The sequence below is a fragment of the Cricetulus griseus genome (genome assembly GCF_003668045.3).
Source record: "Cricetulus griseus strain 17A/GY chromosome 1 unlocalized genomic scaffold, alternate assembly CriGri-PICRH-1.0 chr1_0, whole genome shotgun sequence".
In the NCBI taxonomy this organism is placed as follows: domain Eukaryota; kingdom Metazoa; phylum Chordata; class Mammalia; order Rodentia; family Cricetidae; genus Cricetulus; species Cricetulus griseus.
The window spans coordinates 247,848,030-247,875,513 of NW_023276806.1; the positions used below are offsets into that span (position 1 = coordinate 247,848,030).

At 54.9% G+C, this 27,484-nt stretch overlaps 2 protein-coding genes across 2 annotated transcripts; one reads left to right on the top strand and one right to left on the bottom strand.

The window, feature by feature from the left end:
* Nucleotides 1–2,445: 2,445 nt before the first annotated feature.
* Gtpbp3 (GTP binding protein 3, mitochondrial) lies at nt 2,446–6,992 on the top strand. Its single transcript, XM_027394798.2, has 8 exons — nt 2,446–3,234; nt 3,314–3,400; nt 4,221–4,423; nt 4,519–4,591; nt 4,682–4,825; nt 4,929–5,094; nt 5,776–6,060; nt 6,247–6,992. The coding sequence occupies exons 1-8, from the start codon at nt 2,724–2,726 to the stop codon at nt 6,470–6,472; spliced, it is 1,695 nt and encodes a 564-aa protein (XP_027250599.1). The 5' UTR covers nt 2,446–2,723; the 3' UTR covers nt 6,473–6,992.
* Nucleotides 6,993–9,560: 2,568 nt separating this feature from the next.
* On the bottom strand, nt 9,561–22,606 carry Plvap (plasmalemma vesicle associated protein). The gene is made up of 8 exons (XM_035451456.1): nt 22,241–22,606; nt 19,015–19,111; nt 18,218–18,927; nt 17,644–17,701; nt 17,456–17,537; nt 16,191–16,249; nt 11,223–11,362; nt 9,561–9,878 (listed from the first exon to the last, which is right to left on the bottom strand). The coding sequence occupies exons 1-8, from the start codon at nt 22,604–22,606 to the stop codon at nt 9,561–9,563; spliced, it is 1,830 nt and encodes a 609-aa protein (XP_035307347.1).
* Nucleotides 22,607–27,484: the final 4,878 nt, after the last annotated feature.

A 27,484-nucleotide genomic window follows, 5' to 3' on the forward strand; every position in this document is an offset into this window, starting at 1 on the left:
GCCGGTCGCTGTCCCTGCGCTTCGCTTGCTTGTCGTCCCCGCCCGAGCCAAACCTCGATTCCTCTTCCCAGCCCGAGCGCGTCACTCTCAGTCCCTCAGTCCCGCCCGCCTCGTCTCTGCTTCCTGTCCCCGCCCGAGTTGTTTTCTGAGTTCCTTCCCGCTCGCCCGCCCGCCCGTGTCTTCCACCCTCACAGTCCTTCAGCTTCCGTTTACCCTCCGCAAAGTACAGAGTTCACGTAGTGTGGATCTGAGCTGCCCGTAACTGTCCTACTGCAGGGTGTGGGAGAGGGGTGACATTTCTGGGAACAATGCCTCAGCTACCCCAACAGGGGTGTGAGTGACTACAGCAGCTCCAGCTTATTATCTCTACAGTAAGGGGTCGGGACACCAGGTAAACGGTTCCGTGCCACGGCTGAGACCTCAGCTCCTGTCGGTGACTCCCATGGTGGCGCGCCCACGCTCACAAGCACACCGGCCGGCCGGGAGCGCAGCCTCACACAGACATCAGAATGCACAGTCCGGCCGGCCACGGGCTGAGGCCGCCTACCAGGCCCAGGCTTGGCATTCAGTCCCCAGCCTGGCAGGATGCGGACCGCAGGGTGACACGGTCGGGGGAGCCTGACCTGCTCGCACGGAGCTCTCAGTCCTCAACTCAGGAAGAAGCAGATCCTCAGCAACGTAGCGAGTTCACCGCCACTGTGGGTTAAACCAGACCCTGTCTCAAGAAAAAGTGGACCAAGCTGGAGAGATGGCCTTGCCATTAGGACCACAGTTCGGTTCCCGCACCCTGCAACTGCAGCTCCAAGGGACACCACAACCTCTTCCGAATACACCTGACACTTAAAGTACACAACCATAAGTAAAAATTAAAAGTAGATCTTAAAAAATAAGGTGGTGCACGCCTTTAACCCCAGCACTCGGGAGGCAGAGGCAGGCGGACCTCTTAGTTACAGGCCAGCCTGGTCTACAGAGCGAGTGCCAGGATGTTATACAGAGAACCCTGTCTCGGGCAGGAAAGAAAAAAGGAAGGAAGGACGGAAGGAAGGCAGGAAGGAAGGAAGGAAGGAAGGAAGGAAGGAAGGAAGGAAGGAAGGAACACTGTCTGAAAGTCGCATGGGTGTGTGTGAGGGGGTTCTGGGGGTGGAACGCAGCAAAGTCCCGCTTGCCGGGGACATGCTCTTCCAGAAGCCAAGGCTCTAGGAGGCCTCCCTTTTTTCTGAGCCCCGGACTTTAAGTTGGTGAGGTCATGCGTGCTTGGGTGAGCGTGGGGAGGGCAGAAGACAACACGAGGGAAATTGATATTCTTCCCCCACCGCGTGGGTCAGTACCATAACCCACGGAGCCACGTCGCAGGCCCCGGTCTCCCAACTCTTCAGAGTCCCGAGTGGCCCACTCTGAAAGACTGTGAGCCCAGGCTAGGCAGGGCCTCAGGGTGCTGCTTCTTAGTGCCCATTATACAAAGGACATCTGCTGTAAACGTGCTAAGAAGGGACCACGGGAGACGGGCAACGTCACTGTTCCTGTGTCACAGACTGCAAAGTAGGGCAGAGAAGCTGAGGGTTTTGAGACTGTAGCGGGTCCCGCTGCGTGTTCTTAAAGGGCGCCCGCCCGCGCCGGCCCAGAACCAGAGAATTAGCCGTGCAAGGGTGGGCGCTCCCGAGGCCCCGCCCGGTGCGGGGGATCCGAGCCCGGCCTTCACCCCGCAATTCTGCCTTGTCCTGGGTCAACCTGAAGGCAACCCCGGGCCCTTTCCGGGAGTCACCCGCACACATGGGGCCTGCGGCCACCGGGGCCTCGGAGAGGGCGGGGAGGCGGCGCTGGACCGCAGCCTCCTGGAAGGCTTCCTGGCTAAAAATGCTTGCCCAGGAGCTGCCCGGCAGAACTGCAACTGCAGAGATCCCGGAAGGGCCAGGAAGAAACTTCCCAGAAAGTTTGGACCAGATCGTCCCTGGTCTAGGGCGTGGCTTTCCCCGGAACTCATCCCCTGCGGTCATTAAGATGCTTTGAGCTTCCGGTGTCTACCTGGGCATTCTCTCTCTCTCTCTCTCTCTCTCTCTCTCTCTCTCTCTCTCTCTCTCTCTCCTGCCCCTGTCTCTCTCTGTGTGTCTCTCTCTCTCCTCCCTCTGTCTCCCTCTCTCTCTCTGCTGCCTCTGTCTGTCTCTCCTCCCTCTCTATCTTTCTTCTCCCTCTCTCTGCTGCCTCTCTCTCTGTCTCTCTGTCTCTCTCTCTCTCCTGCCCCTGTCTCTCTCTCTGTCTCTCTCTCTGTCTCTCTCTCTCTCCTGCCCCTGTCTCTCTCTCTCTCTCTCTCCTCCCTCTGTCTCCCTCTCTCTCTCTGCTGCCTCTGCCTGTCTGTCTCTCCTCCCTCTCTTTCTTCTCCCTCTCTCTGCTCTCTCTCTCTCTCTCTCTCTCTCTCTCTCTCTCTCTCTCTCTCCCTCCCTCCCTCCCTCCCTCCCTCCCTTCCTCCCTCCCTCCCTCTCTCGCGTGGGTGTGGAGGTCAGAGGACAACTTGCACAGCTGTCCCGCCTTCACTAAGAGGATCCCGGGGATGGAACTCGGGTTGTTGGATTTGGCGACAAGCGCCTTTGCTCGCTGGCTGCCCTCTCCTGGAACGGACACGGGGGAGAAGGAGACGCGAGCCTGCCATTTCCTCCTCTCACTATTGTCTCTGCTCCCTGCGCCTCTAAGAACCCACACATTGGCTCTCGTGTTTCCGGGGGACACTTATGTGCTGCACACCCCTTGCACCAGCCAATAGTGACCGCAGGAGTCGCTCCGCGCGGTGCCAGTCACGCCGCGGGGGGCGGGACTTCCCCCAGAACTCGAAGCGGCGCAGGGAGGCAGGCAGGGCGCTGGCGGGCTGCAAATCCATGTGGCGCGGTGTGAGCGCCCTGGCGTCCCGGGCGGTGCGGGCGCCCGGCAGGTGGGTGACCCAGACCCGCTGTCCCGCCCGGAGCGGGCCTGTCCGTCCCGAGGCGTCCGGCGTCCTGGGTGCGCTCACTCGTTGGCTCTCCGCCGGCTCCTGCGCCCCCGGAAGCACCATCTTCGCGCTCAGCTCCGGCCAGGGCCGCTGCGCCGTCGCGGTGATCCGCACCAGCGGCCCGGCCAGCGCGCTCGCGCTCCGCAGCCTCACGGCGTCCCGGGCGCCGCCCCCGGCCCGCAGCGCCTCCCTGCGCCTTCTCCGCCACCCGTGCTCCGGGGAGCCGCTGGACCGCGCGCTCGTCCTCTGGTTCCCAGGTGAGGGGCCCGGGCTCGGTCGCCTCCCGAGACGGCCCGGGCCGTGCCCACCGCCTGACTCAGCTCTTCGCCATATCAGGGCCCCGGAGCTTCACGGGTGAGGATTGCCTGGAGTTGCACGTGCACGGAGGTCCGGCGGTGGTCACCGGCGTCCTGCAGGCGTTGGGTGAGGCGCTGTTGGGTGACACTGTTCCTGGGGACACTGAAAGGCCTCGGTGTAGGCTGCAAGGCGGATTGTCATTTGGGGGACTAGATTTATCATATTGACTGGGGCCTTCTAGATGGCTGGCTCAGCCAGGAAAGGCGATTGTTGCCAAGGCCCAGCAGACTTCCAATCCCGGGATCCCCGTGGTGAGAAAATTGATTCATGCAAACTGTCTTCTGACTTCCTCGTGTGTTGCACCAGCGCGCGCGCGCGCGCACACACACACACACACACACACACACACACTAGATTAATGCCTTAGACAGATGCAGCATGGGGAGGTCTGCGAGGACAGCTCAGGCTCAAGAGCAGGGTGTGTTTGGTGGAGGTCGTTCGGAGGAAGGGCTAGGTCCTATGCAGGGAGTTAATTGGGTAGCCACAGTACCAGCTTCCAGCCAGTCTGCCTGCGTTTCCAAGGTGGTGGGGGCACGGGAGGGTCTTGTGTGTCCATGAAACCGGTTTGCCACAAGAAATCTCTGATGTTTAGTTACTAGTCTGTCAGTCTGGGCCTGTGTGGGAGGGGCAGCTGCAGGTGACCTGAGCTGCTTCTGGCCTGGGTTCTCCTAAACCCGAGCGGGGTACCTGGGTCAGACTCAAGTAACTGACCCATCAGAGTCCAGCCCGGGGAACCAGTGAACTTCCTAGTATGCCTTACAGTAGAGGGGAGCATGGGAGGGGGGGGGGCACCAGCAGCTCTGCTGTGCCACCACAAAACCCAGCCGGGTTTGGGTTTGTTACTTTACCGTCTGGCAGATGGGGTCCAATGGCAGATGGCTTTCAGGTAGTGTGCCAGGACTGCGGCCAGCTGAGGCCGGGGAGTTCACCAGGAGGGCATTCGCCCATGGAAAGCTGAGCCTCACTGAGGTGGAAGGACTGGCAGATCTGATCCACGCGGAAACTGAGGCCCAGCGTCGTCAGGCGCTGAGACAGCTGGACGGGGAGCTGGGCCAACTGTGCCGAGGCTGGGCGGAGACCCTCACCAAGGCAAGACCTGCTTGCTCACTTACCATCCCTTCTTTAGAGAAAGCTCTCGGCCTGTGAAATGCCGGAGCACCCATAATGCCTTCCCCTTCTCTCAGGCTCTGGCTCATGTAGAGGCCTATATTGACTTCGGAGAGGATGACAATTTGGAAGAGGGTGTGCTGGAACAGGGTACGGCAGCCTTTGGGGGCGGGGCTAACATCTCAGCCCCCCTGAGGTCCTCCTGATTTGCCTTTCCTCGGCCTGCCTTCTTCCTCTCAGTGGACAGAGACATTCGAGCCCTGGAGGCTGCGCTGGATTCCCACTTGCGAGATGCCAGGCGTGGTCAGAGGCTCCGCTCAGGGGTACATGTTGTGGTGACTGGACCCTCCAACGCGGGCAAGAGTACTCTGGTCAATCTGCTCAGTATGTGGAGTCTGGCAAGGGTGGGCGTGGGCGGGGGTGCAGTGCAAAAGTGGGGGCTCTCACCTCCACTGTACTGCTCTTCATCACACTCCCTACCCTTCAGGCCAGAAGCCTGTATCCATCGTGTCCCCAGAGCCAGGGACCACCCGTGACGTGCTGGAGACCCCCGTAGACCTGGCTGGGTTCCCTGTGTTGCTGAGTGACACCGCTGGGCTGAGGGAAGGCGTGGGCGCGGTTGAGCAAGAAGGTGTGCGCCGGGCTCGCCAAAGGTGGGTGCGGGGTCTGCAGACAAGGTAACCTGGGGCCTTTTTCTCCCCTTAAGCCTACTTCATTATTCCTGAAATAAAAGATTTTGAGCTCCCTCAAAGTTGGGGGTAGAGGGACCTGTAATTTTTTTTTTTTTAAGATTTTATTTATTATATATACAACATCTGCTTCCATGTATATCTGCACACCAGAAGAGGGCACCAGATCTCATAACAGATGGTTGTGAGCCACCATGTGGTTGCTGGGAATTGAACTCAGGACCTCCCCCTCTGAGCCATCTCTCCAGCCCCGGGACCTGTAATTTGATTGAGATGCACACGTGGCTGGTCCCTTACTTTCCTCCACCCCCTAAGCTTTGTTTGGTCACTACCCCTCTAGGGCCATCTCCCTCTGCTCCACTCAGTCAGCTGCACCACTCAAACCCTTCTTCATCAAAATCTCTGGCCTTCAGCTCCTCTGCCGTGCCCGCCCACTGCTCCCTTGCCATGCCCCCAACATTTTCTACCATACCCTCTGCTGTGTCCCACCCATGCTCCTTAACAGACCTAGGCAAGCGTCTGCCTCTGCCCTGGCTTTTTCTCTGACTCATGCCCTGAAGTGTCTGTCCCTCTTCTGCTCAACACCCACAATGCCGTCCCAGGCCTCCATGGCTATGCTCCACAAAATGGCTTCCTCCCCTCCAGGCTGGAACAGGCTGACATCATCCTGGGGGTACTGGACGCCTCCGACCTGGCCTCCCCCTCCAGCCGCAGCTTCCTGGACACTGTGGTGGCCCCACTGGTAGCACAAAGCCCCGACAGTGTCGTACAGCGCCTCCTGCTGCTTCTCAACAAGTCAGACCTGCTTCCCGCTAGTGCCCTGGCTGGCGACACCACCCTATTAGAGACACCCCACCTGCTGCTGTCCTGCCACACCGGAGCTGGGCTGGAGGGCCTCCTGCAGGCCCTGAGAACCCAACTGGCTGCTGTGTGAGTCCCCCTCGGCCTTTTTTAGCTTCCCTGACCCAAGTTCAGGTATAGGCAGAGCTGCTGGCTTTGGGCTCAGTCCTGTCCCTCAGCCTCAGTTTCTCTGTCTGCCGAAGGGGTACAGTGTGGGGCCCTGTTCAAAAGGTGGCTGCACAGGCTAAGTGAGACACTAGGTTTTGTTTCTGGCAGGTGTGGGGACCCGTCCACAGGCCCACCGCTCCTGACCCGAGCTAGGCACCAGCATCACCTCCAGAGCTGCCTAGATGCCCTGAGCCACTACCAGCCAGCCACAGACCTGGCCCTGGCAGCCGAAGCCCTGCGCCTGGCTCGCAGACACCTGAGCCACCTCACAGGTGGAGGAGGCACTGCAGAGGTCCTGGACCTCATCTTCCAGGACTTCTGTGTGGGCAAGTGAGGGCCAGAGCCTGCCACTCAGGATCTCAAAATTCCCACTAGATCTTGATCTAAGATGGCAGCAGTTTACAGGAGAGCCCTAGGGATCCACAGCCCTCAGGCCTGTTCCCTCCACAGTGAACTGAGAGACAGGCGAGGTATACCAAGGTGCCTACCCTCGGCTGCCGAGATTAAGGCCTAAATCACCGTGCCAAGTAAATGTAGTGCTGGAGATGAAACCCTTACAGGGTAGATGCTGAGCCACGCCCCCAGCCCCTCACTGGGGGGATTCTAGGCGGGGGGCTCCACCCTTGAGCCACACCTCTAGCTTCATTTTTTTTTTTTTTTAAGTACCAAAGGAGTATGAAGAGTTCAGGTGATCCAGAAATGTTTGTTCACAAGGACCAGTGAGCCTTACCTTCCAGAAGTTTGCCTATGTGTTTTCTCTCTGTGGCATCATATGTGAATCAAATATATTTATTTATTTATTTTTACTTCTGTAGTAATATGTATTATCTGTAATAAGTTTGCTGTGACATTTTCATCCAAGTATCTAATGTGGCTTGATTGTGTCCTCTACCATCTCTCTCTGTTGTCCCCACTCCTGCTGAGTCCCTTCCTCTTCTTAAGTCGTCTTGTCTGGGATTTCTCTGACCTGTGACGACCACACCATTAAAGAAAGTGTGGTTTCATGCCTCCCTCCACTCCCCTCCCCCAGCCCTTTCACTGCCTGTCAGTCTTCCTACCCACAAGGCCCTGCCTTCTCCTGGACAGAGTGTGAGGGCCTGGGTCTTGTGTGAGTGGCTCTATCATGCCCAGAAACCACCCAATCCTCTGCTTCCTGCACACCCTCCACGCGATTTCCCCAAGACTAGGAGTGATGGGGTCAGCCCTGTTTACCACTGTGCACACCGGTTTCATATTCTCCCCACTTAAACAGAATGACTGCAGTCGCCACTGGCCAATGCGAAAAAGCGACTGGCTACCCCATGCTGCAATCAGACCTGGGTCTACTGAACATTTTTAAAGTTTATGGGGGCACAGCACACATGGGGGGCGGGAAGTCAGAGGACAACTTTCAGGAGTCCTCTGGGAAGGTAACAAAGACCTTGATTGAACTCAGGTCATCAAACTTAATTATATGTGCAGTGGGGGAGGGTGTGTGAGTTTGGGGGCTGCAAACGTTTATCTGTAGAGCCATCTCGCCAGCCCCTTTTTTTTTTTTTTGGTTTTTCAAGACAGGGTTTCTCTATGGCTTTGGAGGCTGACCTGGAACTAGCTCTTGTAGACCAGGCTGGTCTCAAACTCACAGAGATCCACCTGCCTCTCCCCAGCCTTTTCAAGTGTCTTTATCTTATTTGTATTATTTTTAGTTTTGAGATAGGGTTTTTATTTTGTAGATGGTGCTGGCCTCAGAGTCACAAGGATCCTCAGCAGTGCACCGCCTGATGGGCACAAATATTCCCAAATTATAGATCAGAAAAGAGAGGTTGGGGGGATGGCCTCGGGCTTTGGGTTTGGGCAGTCAATTGCACCCCACATTGAACTTTGTCAGGACCTTCTGGGGACAGCACTTGGGTGTCCTGGCATGGCTACAAGGAGATCTATCTGACTTGTCAGGGACTTGGGACAGACCTTGCAGAGACGGGTCCGTGCTGAGGCCGCGAGGTGGCAATAGTGAGCCGGGGCCCCTGGTGTGGCGGCAACTGGCCAGCAGAGGGCGAGCGTCCCCAGGCCGCGTCCTCGTCGTTCCAACGCTTGTCCCGCGCCAGGCTGGGGTAAAACGTCAGACCCTGCCTTGAACAGGGGAAGGGTCCTACGGCTCCCTGGAGGAGCTGTGGCGCCTCGCGCTGGGCGGGGCCGGACCTCTGGGCAGTTCGCCCGCTGCAGGCCGCCTGCCTCGGGCCTGGCACACAGCTGCACCGAGGCCTTGGCCGCTGTCCCTTTTTTCCAAGAAGGGTGAGGAGTTTGTGGGAAGCGGCGGGGGGTTATTTATAGAGGACGCAGGAAATCCCCAAAGAGTCAGGGCCTCACCCAGCGGAGGCGGCTGCGACCGGGCACTGGGCCCCCTTCCGCCAGGGAGCGCCGCCTGGGGCCCGGGGTGTTTGCGTGTGCCACGTGGAGGTGCGAGTCCGAGTGGTCACAGGTCACAGGTCAGGCTCGCCCTGGTGGCCAGCGCTCAGCATCCTCCCGACTCTCCTGCAGCCGCAGCGGAGGGGCTGCAGGCGCACGGTCGCCCTAGCTTTTATGTGGGTGCTGGGGTTGAGTCTCAGTCCCTCCTGCTGTAGCAGCGAGTGCTCCCACCCACGGAGCCATCACCCTGGCATGGTTCAAAATTTTACTTTGCAAACCCTGGTCTTGAACAGAGAAGTTTCTCGGGCAAGGAAAAGTATTGCCAAGCATGTTAGTGCACCCGCGGTCCCAGCTTCGTGGAGGTTGAGGCAGGAGGACTGCTACAAAAGGACCGCTCCACCTATGCCAGCACAGTCTTAAAAACTGGGACTAGCCAGGGGTGGTGACCCTTATCTTCTTCAGTCCCAACACTTGGGGAGGCAGAGGCAAGAGGATCTCTGAGTTAGAGACCAGCCTGGTTTACATAATGAGACTAGTCGGGCCTCCCAACATCCCCAAAAAAACAAAACAAAAAACACAAACCAAGCTCATCTTTAAGTCCTGACCAGAAGAACTTCAGAGAGCAGCTAGGGCTACCCCAGTTCTGTGAGCTGACACAGGGCTAAGGGCTAAGAACCTGGATTTGTCAGGTAACGGGGAGCCATGGAGAGGGTGTGAGCAGCAGACTCCAAGAAGGAAAGACAGCTATGGATCAGTGCAGGACCCTCCTGAGGCAGTGGCTGGGGAAGCCGGACTTTTTGTTTTCTTTAATAGGATCTCAGGTCAGCAATGTAGCCTGAAGGTGTTACACATATTACAACTGTTATTGCGGTTAGAGGTGTTTTTTTGCTGTGTGGCCCAGGCTGGCCAGGAACTCTTGGGCTTAAGCAATCCTGCTTCAGTCTCCCAAGCAGCTGAGGTTACAGATTTGGGACATGGTGTCTTAGAAGAGGAAACAGGCTGAGTCGGAGTGAGATTTACATCCAGGACTGTGGCCATCAGATCTTGAGCAGGCTCTCTGTGGTTACCAGGTCGGCTTCATCCCAAGGCTCAGGCTCAGGGCCAGGGACATCCCCAGTTCCTTGGGGCCTCCAGTCCGGCTGTCCCGGAGGCCTCCCAAGCTGACCCCTGGTGGCCCTGTTGGCCAGGCCCCAGCCAAGTGTTTCCTGCAGTGACAGGCTCTCGCCCGTGTTTCCGGATCCAGGAAATATCGCAGCTTTGTCCCAGAGGAGCAGTGGCAGAGTGTGGTACTGCTGGCCTCGTGATTCATCCCCGGCTCCCACCCCGGCCAGTGCTGGGGGAGCAGCCACCTCCTCCTGAGCACATTTCACCCCTTTTCCCTGAATGGCTCCTGCTTGCTTCAGGGTTGGGACTGTCCTTGCTCTTCAGTCCCCTGCCTCAGTCTGCACCCCCACCAGTGCTGACAGGCATGCTCCACCATGCTTGGCTTAATTCTGTTACCTATCCAAACAAGCTTGTTTCCATAAGGGCCACATTTTGTTTGCATCTTTACCAAGCCTGAGGAAACATTCCTTTCAATGTTTGCAACAGTGGTAGGTACTACGGCTTTTAATTTTTATTTATTTTTGATGGTTGAAACAGGGTCTCCTGTAGCCTCAGCCTCAGTACTGGAACAGTAAATGTGTGCTGCCACACCCAGTTAACAGGTGCTGGAAATGGAGCCGAGGGCTCCATCCATGCCACACAAGTACACCAATAACTGACTACAACATCCTACCCACTGAGCTGCACCACAGGACTGGGCTGAAACGCGCCACCAGGCACGGCTGGCAGTCTGTCCATTTAAAGCTTTACTAATCTACTTTATGTGGGTGTGTATACTGTCTGCTGCCCTCGGACAGCAAGAGAGGATGCCAACCTGCATGTGGGAAGGTTGTGAGCTGCCATGTGGATGCTGGGAACCAAATTTGGGTCCTCTCCAAGAGCAGCCAGTGTCCTGCAGCCCCCACTCAGCACACAGCAGTCATCCCTTGGGAGGCTGAGATACAGTTGAAGGCCAACTATAGTGAGAACTTGTTTTTTTGTTTTGTTTTTCGAGACAGGGTTTCTTTGTGTAGCTTTGGAGCCTATCCTGACACTCACACTGGAGACCAGGCTGGCCTCGAACTCACAGAGATCCGCCTGCCTCTGCCTCCCCAGTGCTAGGAGTAAAGGCGTGCGCCACCACGGCCCGTTGAGAACTTGTTTACAGATAAAGATAATAAACAGAAACCAGCCTTCAAGGGACTCCATGATATTTATTATGTGCCACGAATATCTTTAAGGGATACAAGCAAGGCAGTGTGGGGAGCACCCCTCCAGGCTCTGTGAGATACATGGGGACCTTCACCGGCTGTCCAGGCTCTTCCTTGTGGGGAGGAGGGGAGCCTGGAGACCTTGGAAAAGGGTTTAAACCCTAATGAAAATTCTGTGTTTCTTGGGGCCTCGAAGAAACACAGGGGAGGCCTGGAAACTCTCAAGGAGGACCTGGAAACCCCTAGGGCCTTAAGGGGAACCTGGAAAGCCCCAAGGGAGCTGAGGCCAGGTTTCCTGTTCTCACTCCCGGGTCAGGCCCCCAGTAAAAACAAAGCTGGAGAAGATCTCTGTGGTGGCGGGGTTCCATTGTGGTCACCCCACAGTTGTGTGTGCCTTAAACCCACTGTCTGGGAGACGGTGGGGAGCAGGGGGCAGGAGGGCAGGGGGCACAGCAGGTATCCAGTGTGTTGGGCATCTGGCTGCCACCGTCCACAGGTGGGCAAGTCTCGTGCCCAGGGTCCTGCAGCAGCTGCTTCCTCAGCCACTGGGGAAGGAAGAGGGATGAAGCACAGCAGTCAACACAGGCTGAGGAGCCAGGGGCTGGACCACAGCAGGGGCATGACACTGCTCTGTAGTCTGCTTCCTGGGCTTCCCAGGGAGGGGCTCCAGGTTAGACTCCAGTTCCTCAAGCTCCTGAGTCTTGTCTCTCTACACAGATGGAGAGACTGGGGTTCTGAGGGTCCCACAAGATCCTAGGGACCTGAAGCCTGGGTCTCCATGTGTAGTGCAGGCTGGCTTCAGACTCACAGTCCTCCTGCCCCAGCTTCCTGCATGCTAGGATTCTGCCTTCCTCTCTCTTTTATTCACTCACTGTGAAACAGTTTGAAGCAGCCTGCCCCACACAAGCACCCTCAAGACCAACAAAGTCCACAGCTTCAGAGGCTGACACCGGGGTCCATCCTCCTGCCTCATCCCTACCCCCACCCCAGGCAGGGACATCAACCCCACCCAGGGCCAACAATTCCAAGAGGCTTCCGCCCCTCCCCCACTGCATCTCTAGGTCTGGAATGCCCTCCCAACCCCCCCCCCCCCCGGCCTGGCAGAGGAGCTCCAGTGGGGTCAGGGGTGGCGCTGAGGCGTTTCCTGGTGGGGAGGGGGGGTCTGCTGCTAAGTCTGGCTTCCTCTCCCCCTCCCTTCCTTCCCCAGCTCTTCCCTGGGGCCCCTAGACCTCACGTTCTGGCTGGCTCTAGTCGCCTCCCAGGCTCCAGCTGCCATCCCATCTCAGACTGCCTGGTGACCTCTGTTCTTGCCCAGGTCACTTCCCCCAAATCAACCAGAGTGAACGGGTGAGTCTCCATGTGGGCCCAGCCCTGGCACTGGTCATAGCCTTTGAGACCCCCAAAATCCTTGCCAAAGCTATGAGCAGGCTCTGTTCCTGTCACTTCACTGTCCTCTTCCCTTGATCACTCCTTCCCAGGCACACTACCCAGAATCCCAGATTCCTCACTTGCCTAGGTGCCTGTGGAAGATTCCAGTAGAGTTTGTGTCTTCCTGTAATGTCAGAAGTTAAGGAAAAATAATAAAATCACGGGCCAGCAAGAGGGCACAACCGGTGAAGGTGCTTGCAGCCAAGTCTGAAGGTCTGAATTTGATCCCTAGGAGCCACATGGTGGAAGGAGAGAACCAACTACTACATGTTGTCCTGTCTCTATGCATGTGATGTGCTTTGTTTGACATGTACGCATACACACATACATACATACATACATACATATATATCATCAGTTACTGTAAAAAGAAATTGTGAAAAACCTCACAAGATACATGTGTTTCCATGTCGCCAGAGATCAGCTACTACCTCGTGAGTTCCTTCAGGGTTATCTCCCTTTGTTTGCTTTTGAGACAGGGACTCACTGTGTAGACCAGACTGTCCTAGAAAGTTCAGAGATGCCCCTGCCTCTGCAGCCAGGATACCGACATGACAGACACCAGTCATCACACTGGTCCAAAATAAGAAGTCTCCAGAGTGAATGCCTTGGCAGGGGCAACTAGGAATTGGAAGCTGGGGTTGGGGGGACAGGGGAATGGCTATGTGGGGCCCTGGGCCATTTCCTGCGGCTCCTGAGGTGCCAGGTATCGGTCTTGTCTGCTCCCCTCCTGACTGTTCCTCAGCCTGTGTCACCCTGCCTCTGAACTCCTCAGGGCTATGAGACCTGAGAATCAGGACTTAAAACACAGAAGGGGCAGGAAGGTCAGGAGTTCAAGGCCAACCTTGGCTACATGGGTCTGCAACACCACCATCCCCCCCCAAAAAAAGAGAAGAAAAAAAAGAAAACAAACAAAAAATCCAAAACAAAACAAGGGCACTTGCCGAGCCCTGATGACCTGAGTTCAATCCCCAAGACCCACAAAGTGGAAGGAGAGAACTGACTCCTACAAGGTGTCCGTGTGCTACGGCTTTCACGTGCACATTCAAGTAAATCTGATGGTAATTTTTATAAGCAGGAACAATTCTTTTGATCGCTGCAACCATGTTTGCCCCCCACACACACCTACAAACAGGGTGGAGGAGACGGCTCTGTGGGAAGAGCCGTTACTTCGACAGTATGGCAACCTGAGTTGGAATCCTTGGAGCCCAATTAAAAAGCCAGTGCTGCCCAGGCATAAGGGGGCACACCCTTAATCCCAGATTTGGAGGCAGAGGCTAGAGGATCTCCGTGAGTTTGAGGCCAGCCTGGTCTACACAATGAGACTATGTCTCAAAGAAACAAAAATTAATAAATAAAAATAATAACAACAAAAAGCTGGTGTGTCTACACCAGCAGCTGTGACCCCAGTGCCCAGAGGAGGCTATGGCTGTGGCCCAAGTAGCTTCGGGTTCAGTGAAAGGACCTGGTTTCAAGAGCATTAGCTGAGCAATGACAAGAGGACACCACTGTCCTCCTCTGACTTCTACAGGCATGTGGCACACACAGGCCATACACCACACACACACAGACATTTGGATGTTGAAATATTTTCTTTTAAAAATTGTTTGTGGAGTTGGGCGTTGATGGTGCACGCCTTTAATCCCAGCACTCGGGAAGCAGAGGCAGGCAGATCTCTGTGAGTTCGAGGCCAGCCTGATCTACAAGAGCTAGTTCCAGGTCAGCCTCCAAAGCCACAGAGAAACCCTGTCTCGAAAAAACCAAAAACAAAACAAAACAAAACAAAACAATTGGTTGTGGAGAACCAAGCTCAGTGGGTAAGGAGCACTGGCTTTTTAATTGGGCTCCAAGGATTCCAACTCAGGTTGCCATGCTGTCGAAGTAACGGCTCTTCCCACAGAGCCGTCTCCTCTTGCACAGGACTTGGCTTTGGTTCTCAGCATCCACATGGTGGCTAAAAATGACTTCAAACTCCAGTTGCTGGGGACCTGACAACCTCGTCTGGCCTCCACGGGCCCCAGGCACATGGTGCACAGGCAGACACACAGAAAACACTCATACACATAAAATAAAAATAAATAAATAACAAAGATGATGTGTGGTATCTGGGGTGGTGGTGTACCCTATTAATCCCAGCACTCAAGCACATCTATACAGTGAGATCCTGTCTCAAAATAATGACACTAATTAAATGACATTAAAGTTGAATGTGGGGATAGGTATCAACCCAGACTTGTTTAATTATTTTATTTTTCTTTTCTTTTCTTTCTTTTTTTTTTTTTTTGTTTTTATTTTTTGAAACAGGGTCTCTGTGTAACCCTGGCTGTCCTGGAACTCACTCTGTAGACTAGGTTGGCCTTGAACTCACGGAGACGCAGCTGTCTCTGCCTCCTGAGGGCTGGGGTTAAAGGTGTGCCCACCACACCAGCCACCTTGGACTTTCAAGGCTGATAATGAGGTCCTGGGTTTGGGACCAGCAAGGCTGTCTAGCCAGGCATTGTCTCAAAACAAAACAACCATTTGGAGACGTGCATCTATCCAGCAAGCGTGAACACAAGGCGGGGGCACAGGCAGGGAAGGATGGGGAGAAATGAGGTTGGTCGGTGAGGAAGAAGCCGCTGAGGCCCTAGTCTCTGGGGAAGGCCCTTCCTGGCACCCTGAAGGCTGGGGGTGGGGGGAGCAGGCCTGCATGAGCATTGTCCCTCAACACAGACGTCATTCAATGTAAACAATGCCAAAAGCTTTCCCCGGTCTCAACTGAGACCGGACAGTCCTGGGTGGGGACTCTGGCTAAGTCCTCAGTTTCCTCCTCTGAGAAGTGGGGATCAGAATAGAAACTTCCCAGCCACCATGGAAAGGGTGGGGGTGGGGGCAGCTTGAAGGGACTCAGGGCCTACTTTTGTCTCTATTCATCCTTTGCAGTATTTTCTTTGCTTTCTCCCCCACCTTCCTTTCTTTCAAAAGAAGTACTCACTATGTAGTCTTGAACTTGCAATCCCCCTGCTCAGTCTGGAGGTTTGCAGGATGGTCTGGAGCTGGAGGCCAACCCAGGCTACATACATCAGACACCACCTCAAAAGCAAGCAGCTCACTGCGGCTGAAGGGACAGCAGTAAGCTCTCTTTCAGAGGACCTGACTCCAGTGCCCCCCCACACGCACACACACAAATAAAGTAAAATAGCTGCTGCTTCGGAGTGCACCAGGAGGATTTGCTGAAGGAGACAGAAGGATTGAGTTTGAGGCCAGCCTGGGCTACATATTGGGGCAAGGTGAGATGTCACATACCTTTAATTCCAGCACTCAAAACGCAGAGGCAGGTGGATCTCTCTGAGTTGAAGGCCAGCCTGGTCTACAGAGTGAGTTCCAGAACAGGCAACACTACACAGAGAAACCCTGTCTCAAAAAATAAAAACAAGCAACCAAACTAACCCCAGAATGATCTCTGGAACTAACTCCCTCATAGTTCACCACCAAGAGGCCATGAGAGGCAGACACAGTTCCAGCCACCATGTGATGGCTCAGCTGTTGGAATCTAGGTCTAGGGATCCAAAGAGCTTTGGTTTAAAATTCTAGAGACTGTGGCTAGAGAGATATCTCAGTGGTTAAGAGCACTGGCTGTTCTTTCAGAGAACCACAGTTCAATTCCCTGAAGCCTCATGGCAGTTCCCAACCGTCTGTAATAGGATCTGATGCCCTCTTCTTGAGCACAGATAGACATGTGGACAAATCATCCACATACAAGTCCCAGAGACTGCCCTGAGCCTTGGAACCTGCTCAGGCATGAGATTCCTCAGTAGTCCAGAATGGCCTTGAACTTTTAATCCTCCTGCCTCGGCCTCCTGAGTGCTGAAGGACCTGGTCTCGACTGGGTCACCCAGGTGATGTGACCTGAACTGGCCTGAACCGGAGTGGCCTGGGCTCTACATAGAACAGTCCCTGAGTCACCTTCCCCATGACGCACATGAACACACGTGGTGTCTCCAGCGGATGACTGGGCTGGTGACCTAGTGAGGGGGTGTGGGTATTGGGCCAGATGCCCTAGTCATGCTCCAAGGACAGTCTGACCCCTCTTTGACTGTGGACTGCACTTTTCAGTTACCATTTGGCGGCCTTCATCTTTAATGGCCTTTCACTGGAGAAGGGTCTCAGGCTGTGGCCAGGTCCCCCACTCTGGCTCAGATGTCTATTTATTTCCTTATTTTTATTGTGTGTGGGGCGCACCTATGCCATGGCTGGGGTGTGGAGACAGCTTTCAGGAGTCCATGCTCTAACTCCTACTGTGTGGGTCCCAGGGATGGAACTTGGGCTGTCAGGCGTGGCGCAAGCTCCTCTACCTGCTGAGCCTTCTCACCAGCCCAACTTCCATTCTGTAAAAGTGAACAGCGGGTTCTGGGGTAGGCAGATGCTCAGTGAAAGCTGTGGGCAGAAGGACCTGAATTTGATCCCAGACCACAGATAAGAAAGCTGAGTGTGGTGGGTAGGTGCATTTGTAGAGAACTAGGGGGCGATGGCAGCTCTCAGGCCCATGGTAAGTCAGCAAGGCCAGTGACAAACCCTGGGTCAGAATCCAATGGTGGCTGGGTGTGATGGCACTTAACTTTAATCTCATCACTCAGGACCAGATCCAGCCAGTCTGGCCTACATATAGAGACCCTGTCTCGAGAGAACAACAAAAACCATGGTGGACGGGCCAGTAAAGTGTTTGCCCCCAGGCCTGGGGACTGGAGTTCAATCCCCAGGGCCCACATGGTGAGATGTTCTCTGAGCCATGGCACATGCTTATCCACATACAGAATAAATGAAAAAGGAAAACCACAACGGATGACTATGAGAAACCGAAGCCAGGGTTGGGGTCTGGCCTGTGCCTTCACATACACATACAGGGTACACCTGACGAGACTCGGACCACAGTCTCCACTCCACGGACCCAGTCCGGCCCCCTAGCCTCTGAGCTGGCTGTTCCAGCAGCTCAAGACAACGTTCCCTTTATTTTCCCTGTGGTCGACTCCTCTCCATCCTCCAGCTCACAGTACCCGCCTCCCTCCAAAGCCCTGCCTTGCCTGTCTGGAGTATGGTCACCTCGGTTTACCTGCCATGCTTCATTATGGAGGCAGCAACTGTGACCTCTGCCTCCCTCCTCTCCCAGCCCTGATCAGACTTCCTTTATCTATAATCCTAGGATGGAGACCTCAGTCTGGTTTGCATCTCACCTGGGTGGGACTGCAGGGTTGACTAACGGGGGACGCTGGGACTCCAGGATTCTTTTCTTGAATTCCTCTAGGGTAGCAGGATCTATAGGAAAAATGAGGGTTGGTGTGAGCAGCCTAGGAGAGGCGAGGTGGGGTGGGGAGCCAGGTGTCCCCCTTCTGGCCCTTCAGGCTGTCACACACTCACTCACCTATGGGCGGAGGAGGGGCTGGGCCCGAAGAGATTCTTGGCGGGAGTGCTGGCTGCGACTGGGGAAAGAGCAGAAAGGGTTGGAGGAGTTGGTCCCCCCACCCCCACCCCAACCCCGTGCGCCCTACAAATGCCTAAGCAATCTAGCTGGGTGGTTTTTGTGTTGGCCAAGGCTAGCCTGAAACTCACTATTTAGACCAGGCTGGTCTCCAACTCACAAAGGTCCTTCTGCCCCTGAATGCCGAGTGCTGAGATTAGAGATCGTGTCACCATTCCTGGCCCGAGAAACTTAGATCCTAACCCAAACCAATCTGAGGCATCACGGAGGAATTTGACTTAGGCGGGAAATCGAGGCCACCACAGCGCCGACATCACCTGCAACCCTCACCCGAACCTCTAGTCCTTCAACTGAGCTCAAATCCACTCCAAACCCAGTTCCCACCATCCTGCCAGAGCGAAGCCCACCTGGCCCTAGCCCCGGCCCAGCTCCCACTCCACCCTCCAGGATGACCTTTCCAGGACACCAGACTGCACCCAGGTTATCCACCCCCCATCATCGGGCCATGCCGGCCCACCTTGGCCTTGAGACAGGCGTCCAGAGCGCTGATGCGCACGTCCACCTCGGTGCGTAGCTGCTCCAGCTCGCGCTTGCGCGCCTCTAGATCTCGCGCCAGGCCGTCCCGCTGAGCGCGCAGCGCCGCCTTCTCCTCCAGCGCCAGCTGCGTCTGGCGCGCGCACTCGGCCCGCAGCTGGCTCTCGCGTGCCTGCGCCTCGGCCTCGGCGCGCGTCCGCGCCTCCTGCGTGCCCTGAGCCCCACGCTCCACCTCCAGCTTCTGCCGCCGCAGCTCCGCGTTCTCGCGGGTCACGCGCTCAATGCCCATGCGCAGCCCGCGCGCCATCTCTTCCACCTTGGAGCTCATGACCAGGGGCATGTGCTCGCACGTCCGGCGGATGGCCGTGATCTCGGGTACCATCGCGGGGAAGTGGAAGCCCAGGTTATCCAGGGAGCGGTACGTCAACGAGTCCCGCCACGCGCTCAGCGCGTCCGCCTGGAACTTGTCCTGGTCCAACGGGAGGCACAGGGCCTGCACCTTGCGCAGCTGCTCCTCGGCCACCTGCTGCTCCTGCTGCTGCCGCTCCCGTGCTTTGTCACAGGCCGCCAGCTGCTCCTCCGACTGCCGCTTTCCCGCCAGCAGGCTTTCCTTGTCCTTGGCGCACACCGCCTTCTCTTTGGCCACCTCCATTTCCAACGTCTTAGCCTTCTCGCCCAGCTTGAAGAGCAAGGCTGTGGGGAGGGGTGAGCCCAAGGTGGCCCCTGAGCTGCGTGGTCCTCATTCTCCCTCCCCTTGCCCCCACCAGGACCCGCATTTACCTTCGCAGGTCTTGTTGTTCTCCTTCACCTGTTCCCAGCACTGTTTCTCGCTCAGGATGATAGCGACCATGAACCGATGATAGTTAATGTAGGTGATCTGCAGGTGTGGACATGCAACACAGCTCAGCACCCATCCCCAGGGCTGCACACACAGTGACCGCCTCGACACCTGTAGAGTCTGAGTGACCTCCAAAAGTTTGACAAGAGCTGAGGCTGGAGCTCCACCGGTACAGTGATTGTAGCTCAGTTGGCAAAGTGCTTGCCTAGGGTGCCCTGGCTTCAAACCCCAGCCCTCACAAACCAGGTATAGCAGCTCTTACCTGTAACCTCAGCACTCTGAAGGCTGAAGTAGACAACTGCCAGGAGTTAGAGGCCAACCCCCATCACAGAGGAAGGCTGTCTTTGTTTGTTTGTTTGCTTTTTGAGATGGAGTCAGTAGTCCTGGCTGTCCTGAGGCTCTATACAAACCAGGCTGCCCTCCAAACTCACAGAGATCCTCCTGCCTCTGCCTCCCAAGTTCTAGGGTTAAAGGTGAGTGCTACGATGCTGGGAAAGACTCTTAAACAAATACAGAGGCTGGAACTGGGTTTCAGGTGCTAGAGTACTAGAGAGAGCCCTGGGTTTTGTGCCTACCATCACATAAGCAAGATGGTGTGTGCCTGTCATTCCAGATAGGAGAATACCATAAATTCAAGATCATCCTGGGTTACCTATCAAGAGTTTAAAACAAAACCAAAGAAGAGATGAGACACAAAGTGGATGGTTCGGGGGATCGTGGCAGAAAATCACATTTCTTTGTCCTTTGGGGAGGTGGGGGAAGAAGGCAGAAATCACTAGGGTTTTACTCAGGGTCCACCATGGGAAGGCAGCTTGCCAAGGAACCCCAGTGTCCTAGGATAGCCATGCAGCCCAGGCTGGAGATTTAGCAATGTAGATCTAGGGCTAGGGTGTGGTTATAGTGTTCCCACTTGGCTGATGTGGTTATAATGTTCACACTTAGCAAGGAGGAGGCTCTGGGTCAGGGTCAAGCTCCAGGAGCCGTAAATAAATTAAGTGAAAATTAAAACCCAGAAACCTGGGCACCATTTTCTCCAACAAGGAAGTGTGGGAGACCTGGTGGGTTTAAGTGTGTCTGCAGTGATCTTGGTGTGTGTGTGTCTGCAGTGATCTTGGTGTGTGTGTCTGCAATGATCTAGATGTAAGTGTGTCTGCAATATCTGCCCACCCAGAGGGAGGGGACAGTAAGCACTTAGAAAGCCCAAGAGGCCAGGGCAGCTCTGCCTGATGGTTTGGACTTCAAGGCTCCTACCCTGTCAGGCTAGATCTGTCACCATGGTCAGAGGGAGGAGACCCCCTCTATCTGGGGCAACCTAGGACCCTGTCCTCTGCAGGGGAATCCTAGCTTCACCCCTAATTTGATGGCTGCCAGCACCCCTGCTGTTGGGCCAGAAGCTGCCCCAGCCTGCATTGTCCTGTCCTGTCCTCTTTGTGGCCTAGGGAGGTGTCATGTGAACATAGTTGGGTGTATCTGACACGCTGTGTGGAGAAAGCTGTCTCCAGCATCTCAGTTCTGTGACCATTCCAGGACAAAGTGGGCTCAGCCCACCTGGGAAAGCCTGGACCCCTCTCTCTCCTTCCCTTTCTACCCCCCCTTTCTCAGTGTCTCCCTCCCTCTCAGTATTTCTGTCTCCTCTCTCTCCTTTCCCCCCTCTTTCTCCCTCTCCCCTCCTCTGTTTGTCTCTCTCTCCCCTGTCTCTGTGTTTCTGTCTCCATGTCTCCTTCTCCCTCTCAGTATCTCTCTCTCCTCTCTCTTCTCTCTGTCTCTGTCTCCCTCCCTCTCTAGGCTGACTTTAACTCCTGCTCCTGCTGCTTCAGCCCCCAAATTTAGGGTGACAAGTGTCTGCCACCATGCACAAGAATAGCTTTCCTTTTGACTGTGTGCTCAGCACTGGGGATGGAACACAGGACCTCACACGAGCTGGGCAAGGCTCAAGCTGAGCTCTGAGCCATGCCTGGGCTCAGTTCATTCATGTCACCCTGAGGAAAGCCAAGCTTTCTGAGCCTGTTTGCCCTGCTCTGTGATGTAGCACATGTTCTAACGAAGCTGCAAGGAGCAGACACAGGGCGGGCATGTACAGTAGCAGGACCTGTGAATGCCCAGGGTGCCCAGCTAAACCGCGACTGCAGGTAGACAATGCTGGGGTCCGCACCTGCTCCCACCCCGCTTTCATCCCGAAAGCTACTGAGAGCGTGCTCTGCCTCGGGATGGATTGGCCTAGCCATGAAATTATGAATTCCTGGTTTATCCCAAGAGAGATTTTGTTATTAAATTGAATGATCAGAGAGCGGGGCATAGTGGCTTTAATCCCAGCACTTGGGAGGTACAGGCAGGTGGATCTCTGTGAGTTTGAGGCCAACCTAGTGAGTTCCAGGACAGCTCTCTCTTTCTCTCATGGTTTTTCGAGACAGGGTTTCTCTGTGGCTTTGGAGGCTGTCCTGGAACTGGCTCTAAAGACCAGGCTGGTCTTGAACTCACGGAGATCCGCCTGCCTCTCCTCCCGAGTGCTGGGATTAAAGGCATGCACCACCATTGCCTGGCGAGACCCTGTCTCTTAAAATAATAATAATAATAATAATAATAATAATAATAATAATAATAAATTGAGCGGTCAGGCCTTTGAGGTGGCTTAGCAGGTAAACGCTTGCTGCTAAGCTGACATCCTGAGTTGGACCTCCAGGGCCCACGTAGTGGAATGTGTAATAAATAAGTCTAAAAATCATAGCACCTGCTCAAACCCTTTCTGGCAGGCGATGTCTGCCATTGTGAATATCACTCAGTCAAAAGATCCTCACCAGCTCCATGGGGTAACACACATCTGTCACCCCAGCACTCTGGAGGCTGAGGCAGAAGAATTGCCATGAGTGTAAGACCAGACTGTGCTCTATAGTGAGACCTTGCCAGGAGCTGGAGTTAGGGAGAGAGAAAGGCTGTCACTCAATGGTATAGCACGCACCCATAAATGAGGCATGGCGCCCCTGGGCTGTAATCCCAGAGGCAGGAGTCAGGAACTCAAGGACATCTTGGCTACACAGCGAGTTCTAGACCAGCCCGAGACCTTATTGGAAATAAAGAAGCCAGGAGTAGAGTATCCAGATTTCCTCAAATGGAATTTAGGATTTGTGGGTGCCCCGTGCTGCGGTGTAGGGCGCGCAAGCTGCCTCTTACCAGGTCGCTTTGGCACTGTCGGAAGCTGGCGTTGATGCGTTCCAGCTCACGCCGGGCACTCAGCAGCAGCTGCATGACGGCTTCCTTGGCGTGTGTGCTGATGTTCAGCTGTTTGGTCAGGTTAGCCTGCGAGGCCGACAGTCCCATCACCTGGCTGTACAGATTGTCCGCACGGATCTCAGTGGCCTTCAGGCTGGCCTCCGTGGTGACATGCACGTTGCCATAGATCATGAAAAGGACCAGGCCCAAGATGATGAGGAACTGGATGAGCGACACAAAGAGGAAGAAATAGCGCAGGTAGTACCAGCAGCCACGAGCCGCGTCCCCTGTGCGGGAGTACGGGCTGCGGTCCATGGCGAGCCCCATTCGCACAGTGTCCGCTGGGTGCACTGTTCCTCCTTGCCTGCCTGGCCAGAACTGGTCTGCGCCAAGCAGGGGGGAGTGTTTATATTACTTCTCTTAATGCTTCCTCTGCCCGGCTCCTTCCTGGCCAGGAGGAAATGGGGGCTGTGGGTTATCACAGCACACACACCCTGGCTGTTGAGGACTGGCAGTCTGGGCAGCAGTGATAGAGGGTGCGGCACCCGCTGGGTAACTGGACAGGCTTCTTCAGCCTGGCCTGACCTCAGTTTCCACCACCACCACCACCACCACCACCACCCCGCCTTAGGCCGGCCAGGCGATGCCCTCTGAACTTGGGAACTGAGGCACAGCTGTGACAAGAGACTGGCCTGTGGCCCAGCCCTGTACTCTGTGGCAGGCTGGGTTCAAACATGCCCATGTCACTGAGGTGCCACTGGTCAAACCCCACAAAACACGGCAATCACCACAGGGCAGCTCCCAGGCACGCAACCACACACACACACACACACACACACACACACACAGGAGTTTGGGATCCAAGGCAAAGGATTGCTGCAGTGAGTTCCCCACCCAGGAGTTCCAGGGAAGTTTTCCACCACGGCACTAGTAGGTGCTCAATTAGTACACAGGAGAGCCTCACAGAGACCTGATTCTTGGGGGACACACCACCTCCCTCAAAAATTCTGCCAACACACATAGGGATTATGGCCTGGTTCAGCAATAGAGCCCCTGCCTAGAACCCCTTAGTGACCGCCTGGAGGCATAGTTCAGGGTTGGAGCCCCTGCGTAGAGTCCTCAGTGAGGCCTGGGGGCAGGACTTAGGAGTGGACCCTGCCTAGAATTCCCCAACACTATGAAAAATCCTGTGGAGTCCAATGCAGGAGAGCAGGATCTTGACGTGGGTAAAGGGGAGAGAGGCCTCTGTAAACTCTAGCAAGGGCTGAACCAATGTGTGCCTCAGTTTCCCCCTCTATGACAAAAGTGTGCTCGTTCCTATCCTGCTGTGATTTCAGGGTGCCAGGAGGTGGCAGTGAGCCTTGTTGGTAGGTGGGGTCCCATGGGAGGTTCTTGGGTCTCTGGGCCAACCTTCAGGCAAAGATGGGAGACTTCAGGGTCACAGAGAAAAAAACTTTGGGGGTGCCCCATCTCCCAAAAGCACTGGGAGATTTTTCCAGACTTCTTTACCTACTGTCCCTGCCTCACAGGAAGCGCTGACTTGTTGGGGCAAGGGACAAGGAGCTGGCTAGGTGGCAGCTATGGGGTCTGGCAGGGGGAAGGTCTCCTGGGCCCAAGAGCCTGGGAAGGGATGGGACAGAGAAGGAGCTGAACAGGAGGGTGTGGGGTTGGGAAGGAGGAAGTTCCCAGGGGCCGACAGGAAACCCTGTGTGACCTTTGGCCTTTGCAGTCACCCGGTGATTCCTGATTCTAGACCCTTCCTGGCCAGCCTCGGGGTGGGGGCAGGGGGGGACTGGGGGCTGCAGCTGGGGCCCAACCAGCGGTGGCTCCAGGTTGGCCAGGCAGGTGGGGAGGGCACAATTGGCCTCAAGTTGGGGTCTGGCATGCCACCTGGCCAGCATATGACCCTGGAAAAGTAACTTCCTACCCTGAAATTCCGTTTATCCTGTTTACAGAGGGCAGCTTTTTGCTCCCTTTAAGAGGGGGTCTCATGTAGCCTAGACTGACCTCCAAGTGGCTAAGTGGCTAAGGATGCCCTGAAACTCCTGGTCCTCCTGTCTCCACCCCCCAGGTGCTGGGATGACCGGTGTGCCCACCACCCCTGATTTATGGCTGTGGAACCCAGGCCTCTCCCGTGCTAACTGAGCATACTACCAAATGAGCCCCACACAGCACTTCCCCCCCCCCCAAGACAGGGTTTCTCTGTGTAGCTCTGTAGACCAGGCTGGCCTTGAACTCCCAGAGATCCGACAGCCTCTGCCTCCTGAGTGCTGGGATTAAAGGCGTGGACCACCACCACCACCCCACTTGCTCTTTTCTTTTTAACCATTATTGTTGCTGTTGCTGTCTGTGATGTGTCTTGGGCACCCCAGTCAGCATGTCTGTGGTTAGTTGTCTGCTTCCACCTTTATGCTGGTTCTGGGTACAGAACACAGGTCTTCGGGTTTCATGGCAAGAGCTTTAATCCACAGAGCCATCTTCCCAGCACTCAACATAGCTAGCTTCCAAGGCTTTCCTACAGAGCCAGACACACATTCAGCCTTAATAAATGGGGAGACGGCTAGAGCCTGCCTCATCAGTTCAGAGAACCTGGGTTCGAGTCCCAGCTTATAACCATCTGTTACTCCTTTCCTGAGGGATCTGATGCCTACTTCTGGTCTCTGAGGGTACCATGCACACAAGTGTACACAGTCATACATGTAGTCAAAACACCCAGACACGTGAAATACAATGATACGATTTTTAGTATACGTAAGCCACAGCACTTCGGAAGGCGCTGGGGTGCAACTCTCACATGATGCCAGGCTGAGAGGCAGTGGGGGCAGGGGCACTGTCCCTGAACCCAGAGGACAGGAACAATAATGGGTGGAATGTGAGTCACCAGGGGCTGTGGAGGGAGGGGTTTGAGCAGGAGGCCGCATCAGGGTCAGTTCTGGAAGAGCTGGCGGGCTTTATAATGTATGGGAGGTCGTATGTGTATGTACTTGGAAACATGAAGTCAGTTAAGGGGCCAGTGGGAAAGGTGCTTGCTGTCAAGCCTGACAGTATGAGTTTGATCCTCAGGACCCAAAAGGTGGAAGGAAAGACTAGAACTGTAGGTGTCTTCTGCTGTCCACATGGGTGCTGTGACATGTGTGAGTGCCCACCATACACAAGTAAATACATAAAATGTATTAAAAATAGAGTTGTGCCACTCCGTGGTGGTGCACGCCTTTAACTCCAGCACTTGGGAGGCTGAGGCAGGTAGATCTCTGAGTTCAAGGCCACCCTAGTCTACAGAGTGAGTTCCAGAACAGGCAGGGCCACACAGAGAAACCCTGTCTCAAAAAAAAAAAAAAAAAAAAAGAAAGAAAAAAAAAAAAAGAAAAGAAAAGAAAATGGACTGGAGAGATGACTTAATAGTTAGGAGCACTGGCTCAGGTCATTGGCTCAGAGGCAGCGCCATCTGCAGAGTCATCCTGGGCCCTGGATGGAGGCCTGGGATCCAGGCCTGCTCAGCTACTCCTCCTGGAGACTCCCAGGTCCAAGGAGCCTTTTGCCTTTCAGTTTGGGTTCCCAGCCCTGGACAGGTCACGGCTCTTGACAGCACCTCCACTTTTTCTTCCAGTGGAGAACAATAGGCAATCCTCCAGTCTGTCACTGAGCATAGCTGCCACAGTGTCTTTAAAAGGTTATTTCCCTGGCCACACCTGCCACACCGTATAAAATCTCTAAAAATAGACGGTCTGAAGCCCTTCTGCCTGCATCCCTTGGTCATGTTGTCCCTCAGGAGGGAGCGAGGGAGGCAGGGAAGATGCCCTCTCAGGCCAACCTCATTCCCTGACGAGACTGCTCTGTGATTTTCCTGAGAACAATTTGTCATGGTCACAGGAAACTTTGCCTATGCTCTGTCCTCGTCCCCTCGGATGCTCTGGCTTGCACGGCTCAGGATCCTCAGGGATGCTCCCCACCCCCTCTTTCTCTCTAAATGGAAAACAATCAATTCGGCCTAAGTTGTTTGTTTAGGTGGGAACCTTTCAGAGGAAGTCGGCACTTGCCACCAACTAAACAGCTCAGCCTTCGAGGAGACAGGAGGTTTAAAAAACGTCATGTCTTGGTTTAAAAACAATTTTCACTGTTTGGTTTTTGTTTTATTGTTTTGAGACAGAGTGTTATGTACTTTAGGTAGTTTGAGGCTACTTGAAGGCTGGCCTTGAACTCACAGCAGTCCTCCTGCCTCAGCTTCCATATTGTTGTGTGACAGAAGTGTGCCACCATGCTGGGTGGTGGTGGCACACGCCTTTAATCCGAGCACTCGGGAGGCAGAGGCAGGCGGATCTCTGTGTTTGAGGCCAGCCTGGTTTCTCCAAAGCTACACAGAGAAACCCTGTCTTGAAAAACAAAACAATAAAAAAAAAAAAACACTTAAAAAAAAAAAAAGAAGTGTGCCACCAGGAAGGTTATTATAAAGGAAGAAATGACTTTTTAAAATTTATTTATTTTAAGATAGCTCTGGCTAGCCTGCAACTCTTGATGTAGACCAAGCTGGCCTCTGATTTACAGAGATGGCCCTGCCTCTGTGTCCTAAGTGCTGAGACTGAAGGTGTGTACCACCAAGCCTAGTGGAATGAATGGTTCTCCCGCCAAGGGGGCAAACCCTCCCTCTCAGTTTTCTGTGAATCTTGTTTTCTGTTTTTAGGAAGAAGTGAGGCAGAACTGAGTTGAGATTAGGGGCAGCTCCTTAGGGCTCAGAGTCCCTTGGGGAAGGGACTCTGGGGTGAGACTCTTGGGGGAAACCTACCATCACCACCCCGGGACTGCTGTTGCTGCCCCCAGCCCTACCCCCAACCCCACTCCTGTACTCACAGGAGGAGCCTCAGTGTATGCATAGACCAGACAGCAGGGACAGTTGTTCAGAGGCATGAGCTGAGGACAGAAGTAGACTCGCAGCTAAGAGACGGTGAGAGAGACAAGCAGAGGCTACAGGTGTTCCCCACCAAGCCTGAGGACCCCACAACTGGCTCCAGCAAGGTGTCCTCTGACTTCCGAGCACCATCACATCTGCACACACACAAAATAAGAAAGAAATGTAATGAGACTTGACTCAGGGTGGAGTGATTGCTGTGTACACCCTCAACTGTGCCAGGGCTTCCACCCTTAGCACTGTAAACAAACAGAAATACTTGAGGTGCTATAGCTAGCTGGTAGAGCTTGTCCAGTATGTGT